Source organism: Puma concolor, chromosome B2, assembly GCF_028749965.1.
Source record: "Puma concolor isolate L17-30 chromosome B2, mPumCon1.1.hap2, whole genome shotgun sequence".
In the NCBI taxonomy this organism is placed as follows: Eukaryota; Metazoa; Chordata; class Mammalia; order Carnivora; family Felidae; genus Puma; species Puma concolor.
Window position 1 is genome coordinate 4,633,402 of NC_141671.1, and position 27,109 is coordinate 4,660,510.

Here is a 27,109-nt window from a genome sequence, read left to right on the forward strand (position 1 = left end):
ACATAAAAAAACAAACCAACCTTTTTTATCCTAATTTTCATGCATCGGTCTTCTAGAAGGCGACCCAAGGAAGATTTCTCCCCAAAAGGGCGGCCAGCTTTGCTGTCCCCGCCGGGTACTTATTGTTCAGCCCCAGGATACCTCAAGGAAGCATCTGAAGCAAACTGCTTTGTGCAGTTAGGCTCAGATGTCCCACGTGCACGTATCTGTGCGTACCCGTGGTTTACAAAGCCAGACACCCTGGGACGCAGCCACGGGGTCCACGCTCTGCAGCCCACCCCCAACACCCCACCACCGTGGGTAATGAGATTTTCCACGACAAGGTGTTTCTGCTTTCTCCCCATCTAGTGCAGCCATTCAGTGCACAGTTCGGGGGTGAGCAATCAGGAATTAGCGTCTTCTAACTCCGCTTACTCTTAACGCCTAATCATCCTTAATTGCACGGGACTGAACGGAATGACAGGGAAGAAAAGAAGGTGACAGGTCTGGAGGGGAAGAAAGGAGGCCTTCACATCCACCCCGATATAAAAGCTGTGCACGGCCCTGCGTAATAGGTCGCCACCTTTGGATCATATAAAGACTGACACAGAGGGACAGAGGTGATGCTAACACAGCCAATCGTTTCACCAGGACAAAGGACTCCCTTTCAAATACCTCTGTCCCTCTGATTTCGGCTGCGGAAAAAAAAAATCAAGCCTTTGAAACAGTTCTGGCTTAGATACCCAGGAGGACATAATCCACGACCTCCAATGCATGTTTAAGATAATGATGTAACTGCTAGTATCTTACTTGGGAGAAGTTTCCAACCCCACCCACCTCCTTTTTTAAGTAGAACAACCTGGATAAATCTGAAGCACTTTTTTTTTTTTGAGGGAGGGAGGGAGTGGGGGGGAGAGAGAGAGAGAGAGAGCGCACAGGGGAGGGGCAGAGAGAGAGGGGGGCACAGAGGATCTGAAGCAGGCTCCACGCTGGCAGCACAGAGCCTGATACGGGGCTCGAACTCATGAATTGCGAGATCATGACCTGAGCCAGAGCCAGAAGCTTAACTGACTGTGCCACCCAGATGCCCCGACCTCAAGCACTTTTTCATAAAAGCCAGCCAACGCATCTGTGAAGAGTTCTTCGTTCTTCTAACAGAAACAGCCATGAGTGGTTTGCCAAAATCATCCTATGACACAGCAAACAATTAACTTTACAATTTTTAAAAAATCCTAAGTGTTTCAGTCATACAACAACTAGTCCCCAAATTCCATACCTATGAAGCTACCTAACTGCGGTTCTCAATGTATTGACCACGAACAGAAAACAGAATTTCAACAAAACTTAAACACAGAGAAAGTGCTCTGGCAACGAGATGGGGAAAACGGGATAAAAGTCTCATATTTTCACAAAGACCAGGAAGAGAACAGCAAATGTCACATTTCAGTCCCCCAGTAACACGCACTCCCCCTGTAACATGCGCTCTGCCTCACTCACACACGATGAAATGTGAACGTCCGGGCATTTAATCTGAATTGACAAACTATAACTAAATAATGATAAAAAGCTAACCAATCCCGGGGCGCCTGGGTGGCTCAGCCGGTTAAGCGTCCAACTTCGGCCTGGGTCACCATCTCGCGGTCCGTGAGTTCGAGCCCCGCGTCGGGCTCTGGGCTGATGGCTCAGAGCCTGGAGCCTGCTTCCGATTCTGTGTCTCCCTCTCTCTCTCTGCCCCTCCCCTGTTCATGCTCTGTCTCTCTCTGTCTCAAAAATAAATAAACGTTAAAAAAAAAAATGTTTTTAAAAAGTTAACCAATCCCAAAGAACGTTAAAAAGAATGGAAAAAAAAAAGAGAAAAAAGAAAAGCTCATCCTAACCCAGGGTACGGTGTGAGTGCCACATCCAGTTGTAAAACCTACGGTTTTACATTACAGAGCACTAGAGAAACCAGACGTTGAGGTTCCTGAGGTGACACAGGGTACATCTTTCATCCTCTGCAACACAAGGCAATCAAATGTCCACCCCTGATACCCTGAGTCCCAATAGTCGTGTGTGTGTGTGCGCGTGTGTGTGCATAAGTGTGCATAAGTGTGTGCATGTGTGTGCATAAGCGTGTGCATAAGCGTGTGCATGTGTGCATAAGTGTGTGCATGTGTGTATACGTGTGTGCATGTGTGTGCACAAGTGTGTGCACATGTGTGCATAAGTGTGTGCATAAGTGTGTGAATGCACGTGTATGTGTGCATGTGTACGTTAAGTGTGTGCATATGTGTATACGTGCATAAGTGTGTGCGGGTGCACTGCATAAGCGTGTGCACACGTGTGTGCATGCACAAGTGTGTGAGTACACATGTGCGCGTGTGAGTATACATGTGGGCACATGTGCGTGCACATGGATACGTGTGCGTGTGTGCATGTGTGTGCATGCATATGTACACAGAGGAGTGTGACAGGGAGAGAGGTAATGCTGGAGGCATCAGTATTTACGTCTCAACAGAACTACAGAAATTTCCGAAAGCTGAGATTCTGAGGACCGGCAAGCATCATGAGCCCCTTGGTTCCGCTATGCCGTCGTCTGCAAGGCCCACACGGAACGGGAGCTAGGCGGCAGGGCTCCTCCGCTGGCACTCGCAGTGACAACGGCTCCACGGGCCCGAGGTGACCACTGTCTACTCCGTGCCTCTTTGAATGCCAGACACACTGGAGGGAAGCGACTTCCTGTGTCCCCAGGCCAGACCAGTGCTGGCAGCTGCACAGGGAAATCGGCCTTGCTGTATCCACATCCTTTCTCATAATTAAGTCCCACAGTCACATCATACTCTGAATATGACCTTGGCATTAACATTTCAGTTAATGCCCTTCTGCTCCCATCAGAACCCCGACACCATAAACATAAACATCCCTGAATTAGGACCGTCAGGAAGGCCCTGCTTATGTCATCATTCGTGAGCAATCATTCACTCCTGCATATGGCTGCCATTTGGGCAAACATATGGTGCTGTAATTCTTCTTCCCAACTCCAGTTTCTAGAGAATGCTAAACACACAGGATAACACGCTGCTCTCAGATGAACCATGGAAAAGTTCCAAGGATTTGTATGTAATCTCGATCAACGTAAAGTGACAATTCTGACCATTTTTTCTAGGAGTTGTTGTCAATAACTACACACACATGCGTGGGCGCACACAAACACGCATGCATTTTCTTTATAGTTTTAAAAACTAAAGCAAAAAGTAGAATGAAGGAAACAATAAAGATCAGAGTAGGCATCGATGAAACAGGAAACAAACTCAATAGAGAAAATCAACAAAACCAAAAGCAAGTTCTTTGAGAAGATCTATAGAATTGATAAACCTCTAGCCAGGGAGCCAGGGGTCAGAAGGGAGGGAGGAGAATCAAACGGTCAACAGGAACGATATTCCACGATATCCCACGGATACTGACAGCATAACAAGGGGATACTCCGAACAGACAACGGAGATGAAATGGATACATTTCTTAGAAGAGTCAAACCACCACAGCTCCCTTAAGAAGAAACATATGAATGCATCTGTATCTATTAAAGAAACAGAATTTGTAGTTAAAAAAACTTCCCCAAGGAAAAAACTCCAGGTTCGGATAACATCACTAGTACTTTCAGCCAAACATTTAAAGAGTTGGTTATTCTCGATTTTTCTAAAAGTCCAAAAAGAAGGGACTAGTTCTGAGTCCATGATCAGAAAGCAGACAAAAACTTGGTTTTAAAAAGAGAAAACTACAGTCACTGTCATTAACATAGATGCAAAGATTCCTTGCAAAATTTTAATAAATAGAACCCATCAAAATACAAAATGGATAATACACCATAACCAAGTAGGGTTAATCCCAGGAATGAAAGGTTGAATGAATATCTGGAAAATCAATCAATATAATTCACCACATAAACAAACTAAAAAGAAAAAGGAAAACACAATCATAGAGAAGAAAAACATTTTTTTGACAAAACACAAGACTAATTTCTGATAAAAACCCTCGGCCACCTCGGGGTCACCTGGGTGGCTCGGTTAAGCCATCTGACTTCAGCCGGAGTCATGATCTCGTGGGTTCGAGCCCCACGTCGGGCTCTGTGCTGACAGCTCGGAGCCTGGAGTCTGCTTCTGATTCTGTGTCTCCCTCTCTCTGTCCCTCCCCCACACACTCTGCGTCTGTCTCTCTCTCAAAAGTAAATAAACATTAAAAAAAAAACTTGAAAAAAAAAAGGAAAAAGAAAGTCTCAGCCACCTTGGAACAGAAGAGAAACTTCTCAACCAGAAAAAGGGCATCTATGAAAAACCTACAGCTAACATCACACTTAGTGGAAGAAGGACGCTTTCCCTCCAAGGTTGGGAAGAGAACAAGGATGTCTGATCCCAGCACTTGTGCTCAGCACTGATCTGGAGGTATCAGCGGGGCCAGATACCCCGAGGGTTAGCAGGGGCCGAGATTTTATTTTACTCCGCCTGGAACCCAGTAAGTTAGCCTGCTGCTATTTGGTGAACGTCAGCAGGAGACAGGAAACCTCTGGGTGAGACAGAAGCGACTTTCTTATTCAAGGCATAGCACATGGCGTGAGTCCCACGTGCGCACAGATTCTCCCTGACCCCAAAGCCCCACAGGGTGACACATAGGGCTCAGGGAGATGCCCGCACACACACACAGCGATGCTTACAGGGAAGGAACCTCTGAACTTGGGTAACCTACGCTTCTCAGAGTGAACAGTAAGCGAGCCTGCTGTTTGTCCATAAGGGAAACATGCCACCACGTCACACGGGTGCTTGCAGGGGACACAGTCCTGAGAAGCAGCCCGGGTGGAGAGCAAGTCACAGCAACGAATCCCCGGCATACCCAGCGAGACGGGCAGGAGCGCAAGAGACCCACAAGGAAGGCCTCCCAACAGCAGTAAGGCAAGAAAAAGAAAGAAAAGGCATCGATACTGCAAGAGGAAGATGCGAAATTGTCTTTATTCTCAAACAACACCATCATCTATGGGGAAAATGATCAAACCCATTTTTAAGAGCTACTAGAATGGAGGTGCCTGGGTGGCTCAGTCGGTTAAGCATCCGACTCTTGATCTCAGCTCAGGTCTTGATCTCAGGGACGTGAGTCCAAAGCCCCACACTGGGCTCTGTGCTGGGCATAGAGCCTACTAAAAAAAAACCCAAAGCTACTAGAGCCAACAGGTGAGTGCAAAAAGGTGGCAGGATATAAGATCGTGGTATGTCTATACACTGGCAAGAAGCAATTAGGAACCAGAATTTTTTTTTTAACGTTTATTTATTTTTGAGACAGAGAGAGACAGAGCATGAACGGGGGAGGGGCAGAGAGAGAGGGAGACACAGAATCGGAAGCAGGCTCCAGGCTCTGAGCCATCAGCCCAGAGCCCGACGCGGGACTCGAACTCACGGACCGCGAGATCGTGACCTGAGCCGAAGTCGGCCGCCCAACCGACTGAGCCACCCAGGCGCCCCAAGGAACCAGAATTTAAAACAATACTATTTATAATAGCATCAAAAAATACAAAATACTTGCGAATAAATCTGACAAAAGATGTGTAAGACCTGTAACACTGAAATCTATGTAAAACACTGTTGATGGAAATTAAAGATGACATAAATACGTGTAGAAATACATAGTTTTCTTGGGTCAGGGACTCCGTACTGTTAAGATGTCAATTCTCCCAAACTTGATTATAATATCAATCAACATCTCAGCAGCCTTTTCTGTAGAAAGTGAGCTGAGTCTCAAATTCACAGGGAATTGCAAAGGACCCAGAATCACTACACAACTTTGATAACTTGGAGGACTGACACCCTCTGAGTGAGTCTTACTATAGAGCTATAGTAATCAAGACCGTGTGGCAGTGGCACAAAGACAGACCAACAGACCAGAGGGGAGGGATTCAGAGTCCAGAAACAGACCAACACTTACATGAACAACAAAAGTGAAAGCCAGTTCAGTGCAGAAATAACGGTCTTTCAAACAAGCAAATATCCTACAGGTAGGATGAAAGAAAGGAAAGAAGGAAGGAAGGAAGGAAGGGAGGAAGGGAGGAAGGAAAGAAAGAAGGAATGAAGGAGAAAGAAAGAAAGAAAGAAAGAAAGAAAGAAAGAAAGAAAGAAAGAAAGAAAGAGAAAGAGAAAAAAAGAGAAAGAAAGCAAGAAGGAAAGAAAGAAAAGAAGGAAAGAAAGAAAAGAAGAAAGGAAAGAAAGAAAGAAAGAGAAAAAAATAAAGCAAGAAGGAAAGAAAGAAAAGAAGAAAGGAAAGAAAGAAAGAGAAAAAGAAAGAAAAAAAGAAAGAAAGCAAGAAGGAAAGAAAGAAAAGAAGAAAGACAGACAGAAAGAAAGAGAGAGAAAAAGAAAGAAAAAAAGAGAAAGAAAGCAAGAAGGAAAGAAAGAAAAGAAAGGAAAGAAAGAAAGAAAGAAAAAGAAAAAGCAAGAAGGAAAGAAAGAGAAAAAAGAAAAAGAAAGCAAGAAGGAAAGAAAGAAAAGAAAGACAAAGAAAGAAAGAGAAAAAGAAAGAAAGAAAAAAAGAAAGAAAGCAAGAAGGAAAGAAAGAAAAGAAGGAAAGAAAGAAAGAAAGAAAGAGAAAAAGAAAAAAGAGAAAGAAAGCAAGAAGGAAAGAAAGAAAAGAAGGAAAGAAAGAAAGAAAGAAAGAGAAAAAGAAAGAAAAAAAGAGAAAGAAAGCAAGAAGGAAAGAAAGAAAAGAAGGAAAGAAAGAAAGAAAGAAAGAAAGAAAAAAAGAGAAAGCAAGAAGGAAAGAAAGGAAAGACAGAAAGAAAGAAAGAGAAAAAGAAAGAAAGAAAAAAAGAGAAAGAAAGCAAGAAGGAAAGAAAGAAAAGAAGAAAGGAAAGAAAGACAGACAGACAGAAAGAGAAAAAGAAAGAAAAAAGAGAAAGAAAGCAAGAATGAAAGAAAGAAAGAAAGAAAGAAAGAAAGAAAGAAAGAAAAAGAGAAAAAAGAGAAAGAAAGCAAGAAGGAAAGAAAAGAAGAAAGGAAAGAAAGACAGACAGAAAGAAAGAAAGAGAAAAAGAAAGAAAAAAAGAGAAAGAAAGCAAGAAGGAAAGAAAGAAAAGAAGAAAGACAGACAGAAAGAGAAAAAGAAAGAAAAAAGAGAAAGAAAGCAAGAATGAAAGAAAGAAAAGAAAGGAAAGAAAGAAAGAGAAAAAAAGAAAAAGAAAGCAAGAAAGCAAGAAAGAAAGAAAAAGAAATAAAGGTCGGTCTATATGTTGCTTTATATACAGAAACCATCTCAAAGTAGACCATAGACCTAAATGTATAACATAAAGCTATAACACTTCCAAAAAACATGGAACATTCTGTGACCTCGGTTTGAGCAAAGACTTATTCAACGACACCAGCACAATCCATAAAAGAGAATACTGGCAAATTGGGCGTCGTCAAAATTTAAAACTTGTGCCCTTTGAAAAGTACTGCAGAGAAAAGGAAACGCCAGGGCTCAGACTAAGAAAAAATATGTATAAATCAGGTATCTGATAAGGGATGTGTATTCAGAATGCAGAAAAGGAATCTTCATCAGAAAACAAACAACTCAATTCTAAAAGATGGCCAAACATTTAAACGGACACTGGGACAGGGAGACAGATGATGGGCAAACGGACAGATCAAAAGATGTTCAGTATCTGTAGGCGTTAGAAAAACGTAAGTTAAAACTACGATCGGAAAGCACCACGTACTTTCCGGAATGGTGAAAATGAAACACACGGGCCGTGCCAGGGCCAGGAGGGGGTGGAGGGGCTGGAAGCCCCGCGCTCTGTCGGTGACACTGTCAAATGGTGCAGCCACCTTGGGAAACAGTTCAGCAGCTTCTTAGAAAGGGAAACAGGCACCCAGCCTCCAGTTTGGCTGCCCCGTTCCTAAGTACCCACCCGGGGGAAAGGAAAAGCCTACGCCCAATCAGAGCTGTACGCATAGGGGTTCGTGGCAGCTTGACTTGGCCAACGACGTCAACAACCCAACTGTCCATCACCGGGAGAACGGGGACAGGGCTGCAATACAGCCACACAATGGAACACGCTGCAACAATACAAAGGAAGTACAGAGACACGCAACAAAGTATAATCCATCCCCAAATAATTATACAGGCAGAGAGAAGGTGGTCAATGAAGAGTACACACACTAGGATGCCATTCAGACAAAGTGTTAGAAAATGCGAACTCTTCTCCGGCGGCAAGGGGCAGGCGACCGCAGACAGGTGGGGGGCGGGGGGCAGGAGTGAGTGTTTACGGGGGGAGGGTACGAGGAGCCCATGGGGTGAAGACTAAGTCAGCTGTCTTGATTGTGGTTAACGGGTTCCTGGGTACACATACGTCAGAACTTACCAAATCGTACACTTCAGTTCCCTGCTTATTACTCATTATAGCGCGACAAAGCTGGTTTTAAAAATCTACATTTTATTAGGACCCCATGAATTCCTAGATCGCTATATTCCCAGAAAGACCTCAGACAGTGCCATATAAGAGCTGTGGGATTTTAACACTAAACCGTGTCGTACAGAATCTCTAAGAACAGTACTCTGACATTTCCACCATCAGCTCACATAAAAGCTAATTAGTTCTTCTCAGACCGAGTTACAGAGAAAGCGTTTTCTTTACCAGAACAAAATCCCAGACCCTCCCCACACGGCCCCCTGTGCGATCTCTCGTTCAGAAACTTCCATTTTCCCCCGTCTTGTTTTTCTACATCATCTCAAGAGAATCTCAACACTGGAACCAAAACCAGGGGTTCCCGGTTTCGGGAACTCGAGACAGGTCACCGCCGTGCAGTCACGGCGAGCAGGGAGCCGTTGTGGCACTCACCTGAGCAGGCCTGCCGCAGCTGACACCATGAATCTCCAAGTAGCTGAAGGTTAACTCGAGCTGCAATTGAAATAAAGACCCGTAATGAATGAGGGGTGCAAAACCTATAATTCAAAGTAAAAATGCTCCAATTAGAAAGTCCAAGAACAAAACAAGGCACTGGACATCTTGTGAAGGCAGGCTGGTTTCAGATCTCCATTTATGAATTAAGACATGACCTTGGGGCACCTGGGTGGCTCAATGAGCGAAGCGTCCGACTCTCGGTTTCAGCTCAGGTCATGATCTCACAGCTCATGGGATCAAGCCCCACGTTGGGCTCTGTGCTGACAGCGCAAAGCCTGCTTGGGATTCTTTCTCTCTCTTTCTATCCCCACCTTCCCTCACTCATGGTCTTTTTCTCTCTCACTCTCTCAAAATAAATAAACTTAAAAAAACCAAACAAAAAAAGATATGACCTTGATTTATCCTAATTCAGAATAAGTAATGGTCACTTTACTGAAAGGCTGAAAGGAAGGTCCAAGTCTGACTTTAAATTTCATCCAGGGACAAAGTCAAGGGGAAGTTCTCACACTTGCACTCCAGCATTTCTTCACTGAGAAATGAACATATAAAGCGAGCCATCTACACATACACTTTTCTCCTAGTTCAAAATTTTGCTTCCCAAAGTCCCATCGAGATAAAGACGATGTTGGTTTTCTTTTCCTTCTAAACCCTTTCCCCTCTGGGTTATACTCCGTCTACCGTCTCTCATAGAAATTCATATTTTGAACGGACTTAAAAAACACAGTATGTAGGAATTTTAAACCATGGTTCAATGAAACACAGAGTTGAGTCAAAATCTACGTCTCTCTGTGTGCAGATAAACAATGATTTATTTCCTTCCCAAGTAACAGGTGACCCTTTCTCTCTTCTCCTGTAATCAGCATTTCTTTTTTCTTCAATATATCTCCAGTCCCACATTTTTCCTATTTTTCCTGGACAACAGGAAAAATCTCTCCCCCCGTTTTGCAGCCTTCCATCTGACTACAGCAGTCGCACGGCACCCGATGACAGGACTGCATTAGATCCGTTTGCTTGACCTCTTCCCCTTAAAACCAGAAATGCCAGGGGGGAAGCATCCACCCATAATCAAGCCCACAAGACCCTGAGTTCTGCCCCCTGGTGCCGTACTGTACCTTATTGCATCTGGCAGGATGAACCTGAGAACACAGAACCCCTGAATCTCCCGTTAAATCTCTTGATGTACAGTGTTGAGGACCAGAGGTAGAAAAGTTATTCTTTCATTATTCACTCAGTCAACCAACAGACGTGAATGGAAGACCTGCTATGTGCCAGGATTGGAACTGGAAAGAGGAACGAGACATTTCTCTTGTCCTCCAAGAGTCAAATGTGGCATTGGAGGCACATTTTAAACATTCTATTCAGAGGGCACCTGGGTGGCTCAGTCAGTTGAGCATCCAAGTCAATTTCGGCTCAGGTCATGATCTCGCGGTTCGTGAGATCGAGCCCTGAGTTGGGCTCTGTGCTGACAGCATGGAGCCTGCTTAAGATTCTCTCTCCCTCTCTCTCTCTGTTGCACGTGTGCACCTACACTTCCCCTCCCTAAAATACGTACATACACACGTTCTATTCGAGTACAAGTCTTCTTACCTATAATTATCAGGATCAATACTTGGTTGGGTTTTGAAAAGTCATTTCAAGCAGGGAATGATTTTCTAAAAAGTACACACACCTACCTTCAGTTATTTCAAATTAAAACTTATAAACATCGTCTCATTTCCTAGCCTTCGATACAACGTTCAAGTTTCTTCTTGGGGTAAAGCCCACTGGCTGGTGCTATAATGGCATTTCCTCTGGGGGCCACACCCTTAAATGTAGGGTACCCAACGTCCACTTCAAGTCTCAGTCAGTTAAGCGTCCAACTTGGGCTGAGGTCATGAGCTCACGATTCATGGGTTCGAGCCCCACGTCGGGCTCTGTGCTGACAGTGCAGAGCCCGCTTCAGATTCTTTCTCCCTCTCTCTCTGCCCTCCCCGACTCACACTTTCTCTCCCTTCCAAAATAAAAGAGTAAATAATTTAAAAATAAATAAATTTAATTTAATTTAATTTAATTTAATTTAATTTAAAAATGGCGAGAGAACTTGAAGACACTGGCAAAGCAATTTGAAGGCATAAATTTGTTGAATTGTTATCTGCTCCCCATCACCCCAGCCTTTAACCATTGTCTAGTCCTTACCAAGACCCTAATTTTTTTTTAATAATTCACCTTTATCAATACACAGATGCTCTCTCCTTTTGCAGCCTTTTTCATTACTATGTGAAATATCTTTAATTAAATAAACTTACTATGGTAACCCTAAGCAAGAATAGGTTTAGAAGCAAACCATCTCGGCTCGGTGGGAGCCTGGCACCCTGGCGTCTCCTCCAGCTGGAGGGAGCAGGTGTGAACAGGTGCACTCTCTCACAAGCCAGCAGCCATAAAGTGCAGCTGGCCTCGGTTGGCACCACCTGGGATGGCCGGGGCAGCTTTGATCAGCTCGGCCGAGTGACGTCAATTGAGATGTTCCCGCCGGCCCCAAAGGACTGTCACCAGGAGAAGCTACATGTCAGGGAGCCAGGAAAGCATGGAGATGGTTCAGCGAAGCCCGGAGGAATGACTTCAAGGGTGTCAAGCAAAGAAGGGGCAAACGGGGACTCCCGGCCAAAGAAAAAGGATTTGCAAGGGCACGGAGGCACGCGAAGAGCGAGGACAAGGCGGAAACCACAAGGAGAGACTGTAGGGTCCCCAATCCGTATGTGAGCACAAGCTGCATCCAGGATTCGGCAAGCGTGCCACCAGCGACACCTAACAGTGAGGACGCCGTGTCTAGGACGTACTGGGAGACGCAACAAGGCTCAGATCACTGTCTCCAAGCTGGTCCTCACAGCGTAACAGTGTCTCACCTCGCCCACCCCACCCAGCCCACCCCGAACAGTGTGAGGAATGGCACCTAGCAGCGGGCGGGAGGAGCCAGGACGCGTGTGAGACAGAACCACCCAGGTTAGCCCCTGGGTAGACAGGAGGAAGGAGCTGGCATGGCCTATCGTATCAGCAGCCTCCACCACCCACCTCCCCCAGCCCCAGAGCAAGTCCCTCCCACAGCCAATAAGCAAACTTACAAGTGATCACGTGACCATGCAACTGTCCTGTAAGACCGCCCCCCACTCCATGGGCAGCAGCTCAAGCCACGCCCACACGCCTTTCCCACCTGTTGCCTTCCCCCTCTGCTCCCCAAAGCCCTCTCCTAAACAGCCTGGCTCCCCAAAGCCCTCCCCCAAAGCCCTCCTCCCCACACCCTGCTCCCCAAAGCCCTCCTCCAACTACCCCCACTCCCCAAAGCACAGCCCTTATGCCCCGCTCCCCAAAGCACTCCACTCCACACCCCTGCTCCCCAAAGCCCTCCTCCAACCACCCCCACTCCCCAAAGCACTCCACTCCACACCCCTCTCCCCATAGCACTTCTCCTATCACCCCTGCTTCCCAAAGCACTCCCTCCCAAACCCCTATACCCCAAAACAGCCCCCACAGCCCTGCCCCCCAAAGCACTGTGCTCTTCCGTACCGCTAAACACTGACCAGGAGACCCCTTCATCTGCCTGGTTCACGTGGGGCAATCCTTCAACCCAGCTTCTCTGAGGGTCTGTCCCCAATCTGACAATGACCCAACTCCCATCCCCGAAAGCAGAGCTGGGGCTATCTCGGGTGACAGCAAAGTTTTATTTCTTCATTGAGGTACCTGCTTTGTGATTCATTTCTATTCTGTCCATTTGACTGCTTATGTGGTACATTTCACAGAAAGACAAAAGAAAACAAATGTCTGATCGGCCCCCAGAGAGAAGAGATCTATGTCATAACCAGTACCTATTATGCAGCACTGTTCTGAATGTAATTATTTCCCCTAGAAAGTTAATGTCACTGACATAGGTTTTCCTTCTCAGCCCAGGCCACTTACTGGGGCACCAGAAACCAGCCTTGTCTAAGGGGGAGTCCTGAACACACACCACTTTGGACGAAAAACTGCTTTTCTGTATTTGTGATGCGGACAATATCAGACATCAGAACCAACGTCCGGACCACCGCGGTCCGGCCAACGTGAAGCACGAGGGACATCACAGGACGAACCAGACCTTCACTCGGGGCAGAGCAAGGATGGGGTACTGTGGGATCAGCCGGCAAAAGAGAGTCAGGTGACCTCCCAGGAGGTAAGACACTTTTCTGCATCACAACGGTGAACGTTTTACTCAGGGGCCTCCTACTCAACAGGCTACTTGACTATTTCTCAAGCTCATCAAATTTTCTTCTGCAATTAATTTTTCACCAGTGGGATAACGGCTCATTCGCTTCCTTACGGCCTGGCCTGCCTTCAGGTGTCTTAACATATGGGTAACAGTCCAACACTGTGCACATAACAATTGGTTTCATTTGTAACACATTATAAACATACAGACGCACTTCATGTTACCAAAAGGGGTGGGGACCAGTGGTCTCATTCCTCAGGGAAACTTCGTGAAATTTAGCGTCTGTGTAATCAGAAAGGAAAAGGGCAGGGGCGCCTGGGTGGCTCAGCCGGTTAAGCATCCGACTTCAGCTCAGGTCATGATCTCGCAGTTCACGAGCTCGAGCCCCATGTCGGGCTCTGTGCTGCCAGCTGGGAGCCTGGAGCCTGCTTCGGATTCTGTGTCTCCCTCTCTCTTTGCTCCTCTCCCACTCATGTTCGGTCTCTTTCTCTCTCTCAAAAGTAAATAAAGGAAGAGGGCAGCAGGTACCCGAAGGCCTGCACGGGCACACAGCGGGACGGTGTCCTGGCAAAATGAAACGGATCCTTTACAGAACAAAGTGGTGTCGCATTGCTTTGCAGGGGGCACCGGAGTGCACGCAGAAGGGCGGAGGCGGCGACGCTTCTGGGAACGCACTAGTGACGACGGGCACTTCCCACACGTCAAAGCCTAGGAGAATCTGCCATCACAGGACCGAAGGAAGTGAGAGCCGGACTTGAGGGCAGTGTAAACCGGGCCCCGGGAGAGAGAAAAACTGACCGGAAGCCACAAGCCTCAGGGCTGCGGAGCACAAAATGTGTTACCACTTTTCTCGGGATGCTTTCGCACAAGAGGAGGGGAAACGATGGAGTAGAAACTGTCATCGCAACGCTCGGGTGCTTTCTGGGGAGAAGGAAGGGAAATACGGGTATGCTAAGAACACTCTGGACACTGCCTAAGTTGTGTCCACTGAAGAGGGAGTGTGTGTGTGTGTGTGTGTGTGCGCGCGCGCTGGAGGAGATGCATCGCCACTTACCTTGGTGGGGATTCGTGCCGTCACGAGGAAGGCTCGGCATGACGTAAGCACCTGCAGAATAGGAAGACAGCATCAGTATAAGTACCACCACGTGGGACTGATGGGTTTGGGCTTTACCCACAGGACAGAATGGCACAGGAGCCTCGAGAGGCCACGGGGCTGGGTTCCTGGCCTGTAAGAAGAATCGGTGAATCAGGACAGCCTCCTGGCCACGTAGAACTAGTTTTCCTCAAGAGTCACTGCGTGAAGGTCCAAACTGAACAAATCACTTGCGAAATCTCAAGATGAGCAGTCCAATCAACAGCCCAAGGGACCAAGAGATTACTTCTGCTGAGTGAGCGCCACAGGTCTCTGGGATGTTAAGATACAGAGACCCTGCATACACTCGTGAGCCCCGCTCCCCGCCCCCCCCCCCCATATCAGCAGCAGACTGAATGAAGAAGCCTAGGGCTCTCTGACACCTTCCTCACCACCGCCACCCACATTTGCCCGCTTCCACTCCCTGTGCACGAGCGGAGAACATTCACACAGTGCACAGACAACATATCAGGGGATGCTTCCAAGGTGTCCCCAGCTGTGTTTCTCAGCTGGGCCTCCCCCCAGTCCTCGAGAGAACACTTATGGAGGTTTCGATTCCAATACTCCACTAAGAACATCTATGCAGTCCATAGGGCCCCACATGTTTCTAGGACCGCTCTTAGCCAGCAGAAGCCCTTGTGAATACAAAGAGGTTGGAAATGGTTTGAACTCATCCCCGGAGCAGGGATCCCAGTCCACAACCGCCAAGGTCGGAATATGGTGCCACTCGGCAGCTTGGAGGTCTGGGCAGGCCCCAGGGCCTTTGCACTGAAGAAAGGAGTCTCCAGTACTTAAGTTCTGATGGGAGGACTGGCTTCTTCATTTCTCAAACAACTTCCTCATCGCTAAATTTATTATTTACAACACAGCCCACACATTTCTCTCTTCCAGGGGGTCTTGTAGGAGCAATCCCCGGTCTCTTCGAGAATCTTCGGCCCACAAAATTCTCTGCACAGGGCCAGATCACAGAGCTCACGTGCCAGAAAGGACTCAGCATCACCTGGTCAGTGACCTGAAACCCCGCTGCGTACCACCATCTCAGCTTCTAATCTGAGAGCAGGTTCCACAGAAACTCGTCTTTGCTGGGTTCACGCCAGAGCTGGAAATGGAAGCTGGAGCTCCGGACCCCCAATCTAGAATCTTTTCAGACGAGCAAGAAGCTCAACGGCACAAGCCCCAGACAGCAACGTGCAGCCTTTTCAGTATTTCGATAAATGTATCAAGCTCTGTGAACGTTCCTTCCAACAGATGTTGGTCCCACAACACCCAGGATCACGTCAGAAGCACAGGAGCAACCACGGCCAATACTGCCGGGTACGCTGTTCTAACAGGCTTGTGGGCCCCATCTCCTTGAGTCCTCTCAGCACCCTAAGAGCTAGACTGGACACCGTTATCACCCCCATTTTAAGAAGAGGAGACTAAGACGCACAGAGATGATGGAACTCGCCCGGGTGACCCAGCAAGCGGGTGGCCAAGCTGAGACTTGAACCTAGCATGCTCTGGGTCCAGAGACCGGGCTGCTAATTCCTTACGCGGACTCTCGAAATTCCAGAACCCACTTCCAGGTGGTCCTCACCCATGCAAACACGGATGAGCCACAGAGCTTTAAAGCCGGAAGGAAGCAGAGAGGTAAAAGCGTCATCAACAGGATGAGGGATGTTGGAGGTGCTGAGGAAAAGAGCCAGTCCCTACTGGTCTGCCTGCCTGTCCGTGCGTCTGTCTTCTAGGTGCCTCCCTGATCCCATCTGTGCAGCTCTCAGTCTGTCTGCGTCCCTCCCCTCCCCTCACTCCTCACTCGGCCGTGGCTGCCACTGTCCCCAGCACACTCCCCTCCCCCCTTTCTCACCCTCTCTTCCTCCTCCAGCACCCGCCCCTGCCTCAACTCCGCCCTCACTTCCCGGGGCTTCCCAGATGCTAATCTGCTAATCTGTGAGCCCGCAATTTATTCATGCCTACTGCCCAACAGCAGACGCCAACCACGGAAGGAACACCGCATTCTGGAAGGATAGTTCATCTGTAACACAGTCACAGAGAAACTTGCACAGAACACGAATAAAGGTGACAAGGCACCCTTGACATGGTGAAACAAGGAACACGTGGGTAATGACAAGGCCCCCTATGGGGATCTACTTCAGAAGTCTCAGAGACTGGTCTCCCACAAGCATCCCAACCACTGATGTGAGCATGAGGTGCGGGCCGGCCTTCCACCCTTCTGTAAGTGTTGTACTTTGGGGACTAAAGTCTCCCACAAGCAGCCAAGGCATCACATGACCTGCCTGCCCTCTCCTGACCAGCCCCTTCCTGATCAGTCAGCACAGGGCGCTTCTAGGGGCCACTGGGAGAGAATTAACTGGGTCACTACTTTGTAAGTTTATTTATTTATTTTGAGAGAGAGAGAGAAAGCACGCATGGGGAAGGGGCAGAGAGAGAGGGTCCCAAGCAGGCTCCACACTGTCAGTGCAGAGCCCAACATGGGGCTTGAACCCACAAACCATGAGATCATGACCTGAGCCGAAATCAAGAGTCGGATGCTCAACCGACTGAGCCACCCGGGTGCCCCGGGGTCAGTACATTTCTTTACAAGAGAGGGGAAAAAACTCAGAATGTTCATGTGCATCCACCTTTTGAATGACGAGCAATCAATCTCTTGGCCACAGGTAGACATACGAGGTTCTCACGATCACTTCTGCCTCCCCTCAGGCAACAACCCCGTTCGCGATCTGTGGTCCTGTGCGCCAACTCGCCTTCTTGAAAAATAGTTTCTGAGTACACAGTGTCCTCCGGAATTTGGACACAGCCCAAAAGAATTTGTTTGAAAAGAGACACATCCACGTGGGAGCCCAGGCTTTGAAGGAAGCAGCTTTGTGCCGGGTGGTCCCCATTTCTGGTGGTCACCTAGGGTCTCCGGAGGCATGAGGACCCGTCTTAGAAAGTTTGGGAGGGGAGGGGATGGAGTGGGTGAAATCCTCCAAAGCTTACCCAGCCTCTCCCGAGACTATGCCCACTTGTAAGCACAAGAGTGTAGCAGTCATTTGAAGCAAGAGTGAAAAACTACAAGCCACTGCTCCTCCCAGAATCGTGCCTCTTGCTCCGTTGGCGCAAACTGGGCCAGTAAATGGGGCTACGCTCATGCTGGAATCCCCAAAGAACTCGGTCTCCTAGCTTTCCTACTTGGCTCCAAGAGGGTCCTGGGGCGTGCGGCCTTGGAGGTCTTACGGGCACACATACGGCTTCTAGCAGCTGAGGGGCGATCACACAGGAAACCCCCCCTTCGATTTATCCTATAATAAGCACCACCTCGGTGTTGAGGTCACAAGCATCTTGGGTGACCAAATCTTCCCATTTGCCCAGGACGTTTCTGGGCTTAAGCACAGACAATCCCAGGGTCCCAGAAACCCAGGACTCCTGCTCACCCCCCTTGCAGGGGTTTGGAATCAGGAAGGCAGATTTAAAGTCTGGCTACACCACTCACTAGCTGCCTAACCCTGACAGAGTCAGTCAACTGCCCGATGCCTCAGTTTCCCCCTCTGTAAAACAAGAAGAATATTCCTCTGCAGGACAAATACTGTCGTTTTAAAGTAAGATACAAGTGTAGATAAAGCCCGAGCCCAGCACCGAGGAGGTCTCGGTCAAATACCAGCTCTTCTATCGTTAGAGCGGGTGGGAACGCATCTTCAATTTAGGTGCCCAAATTAGGACGAAGCAGTCACACTTACTGATTTTCAAACGATAGCTTCTGGCATCAGAAGGAGCCCACCAGGGTTCCGAGACACCATCTAGGCTGAAATTTTCAGTTCAGTATATTTTCTTGCAAAAAAAAAAAAAAAAAAAAAAAAAAAAAGCGAGGGGGTGAGGGGATCCGAAGAAGCATTTGTGCTTCACCGAGGAACCTCAGTCACTAAGGGCAAGCTATTACCCCCGCCCCCCTCCTCCGGGAGGCCCATTCTTCCACAGAGGTCTTAGCATGCAAACCACATTTTCAACCTCCATAATGCATTTCCTCTCCCTTTCATTGAAATGCAGGCAGCAGCCTGGTTCCCTCTGAGGCTTCTGGGTTCAACTTTTAACTTCAACATTTCACTTGGAAACACTTAAAAAACTCCTCCCCACCGCGGAGACTCACAGCTTAGCAGAGAAGCCTAAATTTTCTTACGGAAATGATATATAATGAGGTCGACTACAGAACCCTCTCACTGCTTGCAATGCACGCTTATTAAAAACTTAAATAAACACCCGTTTCACCCTCTTTAATAACTCCATTTGCCTACAGCCTACCACTGCACAGGCAATCCATAAACCCATCCCTCCTCAATCCACTCTCTCGTGCAGATTACCAAGAATGCCCGTCCTTTAAGATTGGGCTCCACATGGCATTCAAAAAGTGGTCTCGTACCCCCAGAGTACTCTCTAATTTGCAAGCAAATGAAATGATGAAGGCCATTTAATACATTTACCCTCTTCCAGGGGCTCCAAGTGAATCACAGACAAGACCTCATTCATCCAAGATACACACTTCAGGGAGAAAGAGGGGCAGGTGGCAAGGACCATCATCACCACTGTGGAGGTGCTGAGAGTCTTGTGAAAGATCGCCCAGAAAGTTGAGCTAGAATAAAAAGTCTCTCCCGGCCCTGAGCCTCTTAACGTCCACTGTGCACAGCCATGGGGCCCGTCACCCTCCCCGGCCAAAGCAAGAAGACGCTTCACCCAAAAGGAATACAAACAATACATCCTTTTCATGCAACTTCTGGCCCCAAATCCCTTATAAAACTGGATCGCCATACTTTCCAGTATCTGTCTCTCTCTGTCATTAGTAGATGTTCCCTGACAAGGCAGTAGAGTCTAGTGTGGGATCTGAAAACTACAGCCTGTGGGCCAAATCCAGCACCCTACCCATTTTTATGAATAAAGCTTTATTGGGACACAGCCACACCATTTGTTTAACGTATTGTCTCTGGCTGCTTTCACGCTACAAAGGTAGAGCTGAATACAAGCAACAGAGATTTTTACGTCACACAATACCTAAAATACTTACTATCTGATCCTATACGGAAAACGTTTGCCAACCCCTGGCCTCGCGGTTTAAAGGAGAAACTCTGGGGCCGGGTTGTGTGCATTTCAGTCCAAGCTTCACTACTTACTATCTGTGTGACTTAGGCAAATGACTTCACCTTCTCCGTGGCTCAGTTTCCTCTTCTGTAAAATGGGGGCAGCGATCGTACCGACACCCACGAAGCCGTGAGGGTTAAACGGGCTCATCATTTAGCGCTCAGAGGAGTACTGGCAGATGTAAGAGCTACAATAGCATGATATTATTTGTATGTCGACATTATGATGAAACTACAAATGCCCATGACAGTATTAAACTAAGACCGTTACCCACACTTAGCCTGGATTTAGCTCAAGTAGCCGAGCGACCTAACAGAACAAGTCACGATCTTCGCGGACGTAAACGTACCCGAACCGAGAACAAGGGCATTGGAACAGGTCCCCGTGTCACCTTCCTATCTCAGGGTCCATGACTGAGGCTGCTGCTCCAGGACCCCACTCGTCTTTGGTCTGTGTAGACGACCAGGAATGCCAAGTCCCCGCTAAATGTTTGCAAAGAAGAATGAGTTCCTTCTTGGGGCCCTACTCGCCGGAATGACAGATGTTCCGTCAACAGGGGAGCAAGGCTTTTGTTCTCTAACACCTGTGCAAAGCCATTTCTTTGTCACCTGGTTATTTGTGCCATTGTGCAGAAAAGGAGTGTTTTCACACAGCTCGTCAGACAATCGCTTCCTTCCCTCTGCCGCCCCACGACCGCAAGCTGTAGGGCATTATCAAAGCATAAAAGAAAACAGAGTTAATGCTTCCCCACAGATGAACATGTGGCTGCTTCAAAACATCAATTCTCCTTAATGTCACTCCCTATCACATCTTCTTCTCAAAGCGCCGGCTGACACAAATCTCTGGAATGGGCCACACTGATTCTATGAGGACACATTTTTCAAGGCGGAATGATCCCTAGAAAAGGGGCCACCTCCTCGGCTATGAGTAAGAGTCTGATACCCCTCAGAGTGCCGGGGGGCTCGTGTCAGGCCCTGGGGTGTGGAGGGGTCCCGCCCAGAGCTCTCGGCCCCCGGTGGGCGGTGAACTGGGGGCTCCCAGGTCTCCCTGTGGCATGTGCACTTAGGAAGGGATCAGCCACCGGTGTCCCCGCTATGTGCTAGATGAACTCACCAACGGTAAAGTCACAGTCGTGCGAGGAGCACAGAAAACCTGCCAGGTGGAGGTAAAGGCCATATGAACCCAATGAATTCACAAAATTTCTCCTGCTTCCCCAGTACAGGCCCAGCCAGCCTCTCCTTGACCATGAGAGTCACCAGAACCCAAGTGTAGCTAAAAGTCACAGAGCTACAAGAGTGCTGGGGAAGGATGCATCCAATTCCTTTACTTTACAGAAGGGGAAGCAGACCAGGAAGGGTTAAATGACTGAATGATCCATCAGCATCCAGGAGAGTTCCTCTGTGTTCCAAGCGACAGAATGTTAAGCACAAATATAGTTTTTAACGGATAGCTCTCATAATCCGCCCCCCCAAAAAAATAAACCTCCCAAAAAATACAGTAAAGCAAGAAAACACCCAGAGCTCAAGAGGGACAGAAAGCAGACGGTCCCTCTGGCTGCCCTTACTGGGTGGATGGACTTTTCTTCCATGTGTGACCCCTCTCAAAATTCAAACCCCAGGGATGGGGACCTCCCAGGCATGGCATCCAACCGAGACCACAAAGAGTCACTTGAAAGAAAAGACCAGGGACAAAGAGTGCTGGATCCAGAGGCAGTGAGCCCGGGCGTGAATTCCCACTAGACCTCTTCCTACCAGCTGTGTGACCTTCGGCAGGTTACTTACCTCTCTCTGCCCCTCCTCTGCGCACGCTTTCTCTCTCTCTCAAAATACATAAACATTAACAAAAAATTAAGACCTAAGAGACAGGCACAAAGTTGGTAGAGACGAAGCCAAGCCCAGCTGTCCTGCTAGGAAGAGCCAAGCCCAGATGGGCATCCCCTGGGCTCAGCTTCCTTCACAACATCTCACACTCCAGGAAGCAGAGCCAGCCCAGGGGAGAGCACCCCCAGGGTAACCGCAGCCTCCCAGGGAATTAGAAGAGAATTTGCATTCCTGCATGGAAACCTGATACAGAGGAGGAATGGACTTGGGACCCGGGCCACTGTGAATTCACTTGAACGCTCTCCCACTTACCAATTACCAATGCCTCCGAACCTTACTCTTCTAACCTGTAAAAATGGGTAGAGCACCGCGTCTGCAGGAGAATCGTGAGGCCTCCAAAGTAGTTGTGAAACGCCAGCACTCTCCTAGACACGCTTAACCTCCTTCACACCTGAGGCCAATGCCTGGCCCAAACTCTCCACGCCCCCCTCCTGCACTGCACGCCTGTCCTCGGGGGTCTCTCACGCACCCATTCGCGTCAGGGCACTGGGCTCCGGAGAGGGAGCGCCCACGTGGAGTCCGCACCCCAGGCGCCCAGAACAGCTCGTGGAGAGTAAGCGTTAGCGAGCCGTCACGTTCCTTGACCTTCCAGTCTGCTCAGCCACTCCCAGGCCACGGTACCCATTGCTTAAAGCTGTGCTACCTCTGGATTTCTAATTCGGGCCGCCCTCTAGAACGGCACCCTTCCAGCTTCTCCTCAAAGTGCGACCCGAGGGGCCCAGGGCCTGGCATCACACGGGAGCTTGTTCAAAGGCAGAGACTGAGGTCCCCGTCCCACGCTCACTGCATCGCATCTGCATTTACTAAGATTCCCCGGGTGACTCCTGTGCACATTACAGCTCGCCAAGCACCCGTATCTCTCCCCCCACCCAGCTACCCCACTGGATTCCTAACCCCGGCCTGCGGGGCCCCTGAGCATCCCACAGCCTCTCTTCCCGTCAGCCCCGGCCTCTTGACCCCACTGAAACCGCACTGAAACCCTTGCGCCACCGCCCACACCTTCCTGGTGCCTTCGTTCCGCCCACAGAGACCTCAACTCTGGATGAACCCCCCGGCGGCTGGTCCCGCGTGCCGAGGTGGCCGCCGAGCGCAGCTGGAGAAGCCACCCAGTCCGCACGCTGACCCCACTTCCTGCAGCTGTGGACACGCTGTGCCTCTGGCTCCACTGGGAAAACAGAACTGATCAGACGGCATCGCCGAGGACATCCCACTGCAAACCTACACGCCAGCACCTGCCCGCCCTCCTCCTCGGCCTCTGAAGAGCCGGAAGGAAAGCCCCATCCCTCCACCGGGGCTCCCGACGACCCCCCACCGACCTGTGCTGGGACCTGCCCGTGCCTAACGTCCACGGACAGGGCGCGCAGCTGGCTCAGTCCATTAGGCCTCCAACTTCGGCTCAGGTCACCATCTCACGGTTCGTGGGTTCGAGCCCCGCGTGGGGCTCTGGGCTGACAGCTCAGAGCCTGGAGCCTGCCTCGGATTCTGGGTCTCCCTCTCTCTCTGCCCCTCCCCTGCTCGTGCTCTGTCTCTCCGCCTCTCAAAAACAAATGAACGTTAAAAAAACTTTAAAGCCCACAGACAGAAGTATGTAGAGTGAGAAGGAGACCGTGGACCCTACACCCCTCGGCTAACTCCCTCCCTCTGCTGAGCCCAACTTCTCAGTCAAGGGTCTGCACCGGATGTCTTCCTCTTCTGGCCCCCAAGTCCCCTCCCCTGCTGTTCAAACTGGGCTTCTGTCCCCAGAGCCCCGCGGGAGCTGCTCCTGCTGAGGTCCTGACACCTGTCTGCGACACCAGTCTGCAGCGACACCCAGCATATGGTCTCCGGCATGTGCTCACTGGATTACTCCTCAGCACGGGCACAGCCTGATGCCTGGGCTTCTCTTTACCCCTCTCAGGTCATGGCCAGCTGTGTGCCCGCTCCCGCTGCCCGCCTCCCGTGGTCTCCCACGACCACGCTCATCCCCGGCCGCGCCACACCCGGACCTCTCTGGGGTCAGATCTACCCATCCCGCCCCACCTGGATGCCCCTCCGACCGTAGAGCTCAGCACATCCTCCCCTACACTTGTGGTCTTCCTTCCAGGATCTGCTCCCCGTCCGGCAGTCTGCACGCAGGGGTGCACCCGGCCAGCCACAGTTCCCCGGCCGGAGCCCCCGGCATCGCCGCCTTTCGTCCCTACTCATCGTTCGCCCAGTTCAATGCCGTTCCAAACGGCCCGTAACCCGTTCGCTTCTGTCCACCTCCGCCGCGCGGACTCTGCTCAGGCCGCCAGCATCGTGCTCCTGTTCCAGGAGCACCGGCCTCCTAACACTCTGGCCCCAGCCACTGCCTGTGTGGGTCCTGGATGCTCAGGGACCCGTGTGTTACCGTATCCCCTCTCTGGGTGGCCCTGCAGGAAGACGCTGGTCCCTGCCTCCACCTGGGCGTCACCTGACTGCCTCTGCTCCCCATCTAGCCACGCTGGCCTTCCACTGGCCTCCCAAGGGGGCGGTCCCACTACCCCCCTGCTCCAGATGCTCCTGCCCCGACCCCCTCCTTTCTCTACCTCCACCTTGTTCACACCTACTCACCCTTCGGATCCCAACCCTTTAAAGGACTTCCCGAAGGAAGTTCATTCTACGCTCAGAAAGGTCTCCCTGTCATATGCTCTCACAGCGGTGCCGCATTTCGTACCAACACCTGTCACAGCTTTAATTATTGCTCAGATTACACGCTCTTGGGGCACCCGGGTGGCTCAGTCGGTCGGGCGTCCGACTTCGGCTCAGGTCATGATCTTATACTTCCTGGGTTCGAGCCCAGCGTCGGGCTCTGTGCTGACGGCTCAGAGCCTAGAACTTGCTTCAGACTCCTCATCTCCCTCTCTCTCTGCCCTTCCCCTGCTCGCACGCTGTCTCTCCCTGTCTCAGAAATAAATAAATGTTAAAAAAAAAATTCAAATTACACACTCTCACCAGCCCCACCAGACTGTGAGGGGCCTGGGAGCAGGGACCACATCTGTCCTATTCACTGCCACATTTCCCAGTGCCTGGCGCAAAGCAGGGGTTCAAGTATCTGCTGAGTAATGACGGCAGGAAGCACAGCCCTTCCCCACCCCCTCTCCGGATGGGAAAATCCAGGAGTTTAGGAGGCAAAAGGCTGCTGCTACAGCCTATAAAACTGGTTCTAAAAATTCACGTCTGCCTCTTTATTCCTGCGCCCGGCCACGTAACTGACACATCCTTCCCATTGAACCGTCACATCCTGGAAGGAAAGTACCAGAAAACCTGTTGTCTGCAGCTCACCTCGACCCATTTCAAACACATCTGCTAGTTCATTCCCAACTTACCTGTCAAAACAAAGACAAGCAAGAAGAGAGAAGCTCGCAGTGGAACAGTTTAGAAGCGCCGACATCCTGCCTCCCGCCTACTGTGTTCAAAGAACTTCTTCACTGGCTAATTCGCCGCAGACAGTGGGTTCCAGATCTGATAACCACCCCCTCCCCCCGGCAGGCTGGGAGTGTCAGCACCTCCAGCAACGGAGGCAGGGTAAGCAAACTCCGCTTTCATAAATGATTTCAGCTCTCCCATGGCTTTCTGGATCTTGAGTCTGCCCTTGATTGGATGCCAACAAGGCAACACTAAACCAAACAATTTAGAAAGAGTGGGTCGGGGGACTGTTGAGGCAGACTTTGTACAAAACACAGAAGTAACCTCATGTTATTATTTTAGTGACAATTAATAGAAAATTTAAACATAAGGGAACCTATCTTCTAAAGCAAAGGCATAGAGGGGCGCCTGGGTGGCTCAGTCGGTTAAGCGACTGACTTCGGTTCAGGTCACGATGTCGCAGTCTGTGAGTTCAAGCCCCACGTTGGGCTCTGTGCTGACAGCTCGGAGCCTGGAGCCTGCTTCAGATTCTGTGTCTCCCTCTCTCTCACTCCCACTCACGCTCTCTCTCTCTCAAAAGTAAATAAAAAATTTAAAAATTTAAAAAAAAATAATAGAGGCACCCTGGGTGGCTCAGTTGGTTCAGTGTCCAACTCTTGATTTCAGCTCAGGTCATGATCTCACAGATCGTGACTTCGAGCCCCTCGACAGGCTCTGTGCTGACAATAGGGAGCCTGCTTGAGATTCTCTCTCTCTCTGTCTCTCTCTCTCTCTCTCTCTTTCTCTGTCTCTGTCTCAAAATAAATAAACATTAAAAAAAAAAACCCCCAAGGCATAATCAAAGGTCAAGTCAAAGAGAGGAAACTTTTTCCTTCTTTAAACAAAAAAAAAAATAGCTTGTTTTTCTTTCTTGAAATTTCAGATCAAATGAGATTTGCTTTTGGAGAAGTGCAGGCTCAGCGGACACAGAGGCATCACTCATCTATGAAAGAACTCCACGCAGCATTTTGCCAAACGGCTCAGAGTTTCAGGATAAAGAGAAACCCCAGGGACGGAGCCTTTCCAGCCAAAATCAGCTTTGGCACAAAAGCAGGAAGTGAGAAGTCCACGTGCTCGGGCACAAACACCTGCTACCCGGCCACCACTTCCACAGCAAGTCCAGGCTCTGTGAGCAGCGCTGCGGCCCCCGGGCCTCGGGGAGGACGAGCAAACCGTAAGTGCCCCCCAGCCTCACTGCTCCCGGCCACTCCCGAGCTCTCCCCCGTCCCCCCTGTGCCAGGAACAGGTAGGGCGCCCCAGTCTGGCATCACCACTTGGCGGCGTGGGGAAGGGCCTCCCCGTCTTATTTCCAAAACTCATCAACTCCCCCCCACCCTCAAGGCAGCAAACCACGGTCAAGCCCCACGCACGTGGCCCCTGCCACCTTAGAACAAACACAGAGCAGCGGCAGCCCGGCCCCAAACCCAGGGCGTCCTCTTCCGCCTCGTGCCAGGGGGCTGGCGTGCCCGCACAGGGCTGGCTGCTCTGCGGACGGGCCCGCCACCGTCCCAGTCCCTCGTCCTCCCCCTCCCCCCAGTGGTCCACGTCCGGCCCCTGGGGCCCCGGTTCAAACGCCCCCCCGTGCAGCCCCTCAAGAGCGGGAAGGAGGGGGACAGATGCACTTTTAGAGCAAGCCAGAAAGCAGAGCCTGAAACCAGAGTAAGCCCAGGGAGGAAGGGGTGAGGCAGGCTCACGCTGCAAGATGCGTGTTTGGGTTTCTCTTGCGAAACGAATTTCCATTATGTTAGCACTCCTCGCTTCCAGAAAACAGAATTCTCTTGTAAATGCACCACCCGATCCCATTCTGTGTGTGTCTGTGTGTAGCACTGATCATAATTATCGTTAACTCCTGGAGTATTTTTTTCACTCATTCCTGAAACAATTGTCGAGTGCCTACCTTGTGCGAGACGCCAAGATCAAAAAGGCAGAAAGCCCTGCCTTCAAGCAGCTTCTATTGCACTGAGAGGGAGCAGACTATACAGAAATAAATGCATGAAACATAGGGACAGAACGCCAGATGACGATAAGCATTATGGAGAAAAAGACAGTTAGGAAAGGGAACAGAGATTGCCGTGTGGGGACTGGGGAGTGGGGGTGGCAGGTGGCATTTGTAAACAGTTTGGTGACACCTCCTTATGAAGTGACAGAGAATAGGTCTAGAGGAAGTGAAGCGATGAGCCACATTGTTGTCTCCCGCAAGAGTGATCCAGGCACGGGGTGCCTGGGTGGCTCAGTCGGTTAAGCGTCCGACTTCGGCTCAGGTCATGATCTCGCGGTTCGTGGGTTCGAGCCCCGCGTTGGCTCTACGCTGACCACTCGGAGCCTGGAGCCTGCTTCGGATTCTGTGTCTCCTCCTCTCTCTGCCCCTCCCATGCTCATGCTCTGTCTCTCCCTGTCTCTCAATAATAAACGTTAAAAAAATTTTAAAACCAATTTGGGTGAGGGGCGCCTGGGTGGCTCAGCTGGCTGAGCGTCCGACTTTGGCTCAGGTCATG

At 49.8% G+C, this 27,109-nt stretch overlaps 1 protein-coding gene and 1 long non-coding RNA gene across 13 annotated transcripts in view; one reads left to right on the forward strand and one right to left on the reverse strand.

Annotated features, from left to right (window-relative positions):
- The window catches only part of CARMIL1 (capping protein regulator and myosin 1 linker 1), a 311,927-nt gene that overhangs the window by 184,165 nt on the left and 100,653 nt on the right, over positions 1 to 27,109 (reverse strand). For all 12 annotated transcript variants that reach the window (XM_086706081.1, XM_086706084.1, XM_086706083.1 and 9 more), the window contains exons 3-4: positions 14,146 to 14,196; positions 8,813 to 8,872 (exon numbers count right to left, since the gene is read on the reverse strand). In XM_086706081.1, coding sequence (XP_086562207.1) covers positions 8,813 to 8,872; positions 14,146 to 14,196 — 111 coding nt within the window. The remainder of the gene's footprint in view (positions 1 to 8,812; positions 8,873 to 14,145; positions 14,197 to 27,109) is intronic.
- The window catches only part of LOC147580683 (uncharacterized), a 36,320-nt gene continuing 20,849 nt past the window's right edge, over positions 11,639 to 27,109 (forward strand). Inside the window, exons 1-3 of the long non-coding RNA XR_015250968.1 lie at positions 11,639 to 11,854; positions 12,792 to 13,055; positions 25,498 to 25,788. This is a non-coding gene — a long non-coding RNA (uncharacterized LOC147580683). The remainder of the gene's footprint in view (positions 11,855 to 12,791; positions 13,056 to 25,497; positions 25,789 to 27,109) is intronic.